The 4,697-nt window shown below is 58.4% G+C and overlaps 5 protein-coding genes across 5 annotated transcripts in view; 3 read left to right on the top strand and 2 right to left on the bottom strand.

Annotated features, from left to right (window-relative positions):
- Positions 1-265, top strand: part of VDBG_06305 (conserved hypothetical protein) — a gene marked incomplete at both ends in the record, with an annotated part of 763 nt that extends 498 nt beyond the window's left edge. Inside the window, one exon of the mRNA XM_003003816.1 lies at positions 65-265. Within this exon, the coding sequence (XP_003003862.1) occupies positions 65-265 (201 nt within the window). The remainder of the gene's footprint in view (positions 1-64) is intronic.
- Positions 266-571: 306 nt separating this feature from the next.
- VDBG_06306 (conserved hypothetical protein) lies at positions 572-1,382 on the bottom strand (the record flags this gene model as incomplete). Its single annotated transcript, XM_003003817.1, has 3 exons — positions 572-905; positions 973-1,076; positions 1,266-1,382. The coding sequence occupies 3 exons, from the start codon at positions 1,380-1,382 to the stop codon at positions 572-574; spliced, it is 555 nt and encodes a 184-aa protein (XP_003003863.1).
- Positions 1,383-2,150: 768 nt separating this feature from the next.
- Positions 2,151-3,424, top strand: VDBG_06307 (GTP-dependent nucleic acid-binding protein engD; the record flags this gene model as incomplete). Its single annotated transcript, XM_003003818.1, has 4 exons — positions 2,151-2,530; positions 2,662-2,733; positions 2,799-3,284; positions 3,413-3,424. The coding sequence occupies 4 exons, from the start codon at positions 2,456-2,458 to the stop codon at positions 3,422-3,424; spliced, it is 645 nt and encodes a 214-aa protein (XP_003003864.1).
- Positions 3,425-3,464: 40 nt separating this feature from the next.
- VDBG_06308 (GTP-dependent nucleic acid-binding protein engD) lies at positions 3,465-4,070 on the top strand (the record flags this gene model as incomplete). The annotated part of the gene is made up of 1 exon (XM_003003819.1): positions 3,465-4,070. The coding sequence occupies one exon, from the start codon at positions 3,465-3,467 to the stop codon at positions 4,068-4,070; it is 606 nt and encodes a 201-aa protein (XP_003003865.1).
- Positions 4,071-4,284: 214 nt separating this feature from the next.
- VDBG_06309 (exopolygalacturonase) overlaps positions 4,285-4,697 on the bottom strand; it is a gene marked incomplete at both ends in the record, with an annotated part of 1,780 nt that continues 1,367 nt past the window's right edge. Inside the window, one exon of the mRNA XM_003003820.1 lies at positions 4,285-4,527. Coding sequence (XP_003003866.1) covers positions 4,285-4,527 — 243 coding nt within the window. The remainder of the gene's footprint in view (positions 4,528-4,697) is intronic.

Genomic DNA, 4,697 nt, shown 5'->3' on the forward strand with positions numbered 1-4,697 from the left:
TTCAAGAAGTCGAGGCGGAAACACTTTGACGCCGCCTTCCAGCTGACGGCCTACGTCTTTTGAGAGGTTACGCTTCGCCGGCTGGGACAAGAAGATCAACCGCATCGAGCTCGTGCTGCGCGGCTTCGGACAGGGCCGTGATGCCGGCGTCAAGTGTCTCATGAGCCCCGAGGGCGCCGTGTGGAGGCAGAAGGTCGTGCGCGTGGCCGATTCGACAAGGCTCAAGTTTGGTGGCAGCAGGAGCAAGAACCCCAGGCGTCTGTAAGAGCGTCGGGCGCGTGTTGCAGCATGGTAGAAACGCGGGCGCAGGACGACAACGGATGGACAATCAAATGTACAATACGTGTACAGCTGTACTATATACCAAAGAATTCAAAGAACGGTTAGGGTGTTCTGGTTCCCCATTTCGCTCCCCCAACGCAACGCCGAACATGAAGGAACAGTAATAAAAAAAACAGAGAACGCCAGCCTGATCTCGCCCACTGTGGTATCAAAGACCCGGAACGCCATTCACTTTGTATCCCCTCCCCCTCCCCCAAGTAGAAACCCTATGCCCTGAATCACCATGATGTTATGGCCTCGGAGCTCTCTCTGATGCCGGCAATGTCCGACCGGCTTGATCCCGTTCAACTTGCTTTCCCTTGCCGCTGCCTCCGTGCCGTCTGTCGTCTTCGCTTCCCCATCCCGACTCTTGTCCCTCCTCGGGGCGTGGTTCACCGTGGAACCTAGGTGGGGACTGCTTGAGCATACGAGACCCTTCGTGCGTCCCGTCGTCCTCGTCCTCGTCCTCGTCCAGGAGCTCGCCGTCAACCATGTCGTACTCGGGCGGGTCGATCCATTCCCTCGGCACGACACAGGGCAGCGCAACGCCAATGCTGGCCGCGCGATTCAGCCAGCCAGGCCCACTCTGGCCCGTCAGCTTCAGGCAGAGCTCCGACGTGAAGTGTTGCAGTTCCGCGTGAGGAGTTGTACGAGGTGCCCTGGAACTCCTTGGACCACATCGTCGAGGATCTTCTCATCTCTCTCGTCATAAAGGTGAGCGTGCAGTATCTCGCATTGAGTGCGCCGGGGCTCGTCTGGGCTCGTCAGTAGACGCGTCATGCGCGCGGTCGTGCCGCCGTAGGCGTATTCGCGCCGTTGATGACGACGCGGAGTGGAGGAGGGAGGCGCTACGGACCACAGGACGGTGGATATCTCCCGGGCTGCATCTGTCAGTCCATGTTGTGGATGTGCAGGCGAAGAAGAGGGTGGCGCATCGGACTTACCGGCAGCAGGTCATAGACGTGAATGGTGCCTCGGTCATTGAGAAGGAACAGGGTTGATCGATGCGATTTGTGGATTGTCCTGGCCGAGTTGGAGCGTTGCGGACGTGTCGGAGGCATCTGGGGGGGGTCCACAGTGGGTGTGGGTGGTAGGATGCAAGGAGGAACTGGCGATGCTGTTTCCTCGAAGCTTGGGGTGAAGGCCAACTACCTAGGTACTTTAGGTAGGTAGGTAGGTACGCAAGGTAGAAGACGACGAAACGAGCGGGGCAATGGAGCGGGATCAGGCACAAAGATGAGAATCAGGATGAGCGTTTGTCAAAAAAAGGCGAAGGCTATGTACAACGGCTTTGGGTGAAGCCGGAACGTAGGGAAAGGGTCGGCTGATCTGGATGCGGAACACAAGGTGATGTAGGGTATTGGAGGTTGTTTGCGACGTCAAGGCTTGGATGCTGTCAGATGGCGCAGATGCGATGCGATGCGACCTTGTGACATGGGTCAGCAAAGCTCAAGCTGGGAAGCTGGACGCAGGCGTGGTGAGTGACGACAACGGGGCGCGGGGTGACCTGGCTCGCCTGGCTGCATCCGGGGGCGGCATGGCACTGGAGCGCCCTGAAGCCCGCTAGAGCTGCCTGCACCAGAGCTGGTGACGGGCTTCAAGGCGGCCGGGGAGCAGGTTCCTCCAGGCGCCGGAGGGCTTCCTCAGGCAGGCCGGCTTACCTCATCAGGGCAGCTGCAGCAGCGCCCAGGGTAGAGCTGCACACTTTGGTGGGGCACCGCAGGAAAATCCAAAGTCAAGATTCGCGCCCTCTGCCGCAAAAATTCTCTCCTCTGCCTTTTTTCCCTCATCCTGCCCATCACTGCACCAGGCTTCTCCCAGCCCAGATACCCAATCCCCTCTTTTCCTCCCCCCCTCCTCTGGGTAATAGGTACCCTACGCGGCCGCCAACTGGGGGACGGGTTCACACGGTTTGCGGCTGGTCACACCAGCCAGCCAATCCTTCACCACGACGTCCCTCCTCGCGCCCTCCCTTCCCTTCGCTTCTTTTTTCCCCCCTTTACACCCACGCGCAGCTAGCTCTGCTTTTCGTTACTGTACCGGCAACAGTTTCAGTCACCCCTCACCTTCAGTGCTTCGTTGCACTGTTTTGTATACCCCCTCCCGTTCCTACGCAAAGAAACGAGGATCCAAGATGCCTCCCAAGAAGCAGGTTGAGGAGAAGAAGATTCCCCTCGGCCGCCCTGGCAACAGTCTGAAGAGTGGAATTGTACGTTGTCCCCCCCATCAACCACACCACCCTGCCGCCGTCTGAAGCGAACCCCGCGCCTCCCACCAATTTTTTTCCCCCTTTCCCTTGTACCCCTCCAAGCTTCGAGGCTGACCCCGCGATCCTCACAGGTCGGCCTTGCCAACGTCGGCAAATCCACCCTCTTCCAGGCCATCACCAAGTGCAACCTCGGCAACCCTGCTGTAAGTCTCTCTGCTGTCCCCGTCGCCCCGTGGACCTCCAGGCTCATTGATTGACCAAGGTGTAGAACTTCCCCTACGCCACCATCGACCCCGAGGAGGCCCGTGTCATCGTCCCCGATGCGCGCTACGACTGGCTGTGCGAGAAGTACAACCCCAAGTCTCGTGTCCCCGCCAACTTGACCGTCTATGACATCGCCGGTCTGACCCGCGGTGCCTCGACCGGTGCTGGTCTCGGCAACGCCTTCCTGTCCCACATTCGTGCCGTCGATGCCATCTTCCAGGTGGTGCGCTCCTTCGACGATGCTGAGATTATTCACGTCGAGGGTGACGTCAACCCCACGCGTGATCTGGACATCATCAGCGAAGAGCTCCGATTGAAAGATATCGAGTTCGTCGAGAAGGCTCTGGAGGCCCAGAAGAAGAAGACTCTCTCTTGCGGCCAGAGTCTCGAGATGAAGAAGATGATTGCCGAGCAGGACACCATTCAGAAGATCATCGACTGGCTGAAGGACGGCAAGGATGTCCGAAAGGGCAACTGGTCCCCCAAGGAGGTAAGCCGCAGACCATTTTTCTTTTCTTCCCTCGCAAAACGAGCCATCCCCTGGCGACTCGCATGATGATAAAGGACCCGAGGTCCGACTTATAACCCAGCTCGTCGAATGCCTCACAATAAACGCAGAGTGCATACTGAGATAAAAAATCATACTGACTTTCGAGTCGCAACACCTCTCATGATATTGCTTCACGGATTGTATCGAATGATTACTGACAAGAAGCTCTTCCAGGTCGAGGTCATCAACCCTCTCTTCCTCCTGACGGCCAAGCCTGTCGTCTACCTCGTCAACCTCTCCGAGCGTGACTACGTCCGCAAGAAGAACAAGCATCTCCCCAAGATCGCCGAGTGGATCAAGGAGAACGCCACTGGCGACCCCATCATCCCCATCTCCGTTGCCTACGAGGAGCGTCTCAGCCGCTTCGAGACTGAGGAGGAGTCCCTCGAGGAGCAGAAGAAGGTCGGTGCTGACTCGGCCCTTCCCAAGCTCGTCATCCAGATGCGCAAGTCTCTCGACCTCGGCAGCTTCTTCACGACCGGCACGGACGAGGTCAGGCAATGGACCCTGCGCAACGGCACCAAGGCCCCTGGCGCCGCCGGTGTCATTCACACCGACTTTGAGAAGACGTTCATCCAGGCCCTCGTCTACAACTTCTCCGTGCTGAAGGAGCTCGGAGACGAGTCCGAGGTTAAGGCCAAGGGCAAGGTCATGACCAAGGGCAAGGATTACGTCGTTGAGGATGGTGACATTTTGCTTATCAAGGCCGGTGCGGCCAAGGCTTAGACGTTTTCATGACGAACGTGAGACGCGAAAAAGCCGATTGAATGAAATTGATGAAGACTACAACTTGTCTCTTTATTTGGTGAATGTGATTGTTTATGTTTGGACTGGTGCTCCCAAACTGAAGCAGTGTGAGATCCCATTGGCGGCTTACGTGGTGTCTTCCGTCCCAGACAAGCGCCACACCGAGCATCACGTATCATGCGCCTGGAAAGCATCAGAAGCCAGGTCCGCCATCCGCCCAGGGCTTCCCCACATATCCAGACTTCTCCCCGATACACGTATCGCGCAGCGCAGCCTTTGCCTCGGCACTGCCCGCCGCATAACACGGCAGATCCCCTGTGTCGCCCGTCACGCCGTCACAAATGGCTATTGCAGGCCCGCCGCACGGCGACCGCACGGCAAAGTTGCGGAAGCGGATATTGTCGCACACGGCGTCGGGGCTCGTCGAGCACGTCAGCTTGGCGACGGCACGGCCGCGGGTCCCGCGCGTCGAGCCCGTAAGTTCTCAAAGAGGACGTTGGTGATGGACATGCCGGCCGGGTATGCCTCGCAGGTCTGGGCATTGATCTGGTTTGTTCTGTCAGATGGGCGCTTCCAGAGAATTCCGTCGTCCAGGGGGGGGGGGGG

The sequence above is a fragment of the Verticillium alfalfae genome, genomic scaffold, assembly GCF_000150825.1.
Source record: "Verticillium alfalfae VaMs.102 supercont1.7 genomic scaffold, whole genome shotgun sequence".
Taxonomy (NCBI): domain Eukaryota; kingdom Fungi; phylum Ascomycota; class Sordariomycetes; order Glomerellales; family Plectosphaerellaceae; genus Verticillium; species Verticillium alfalfae.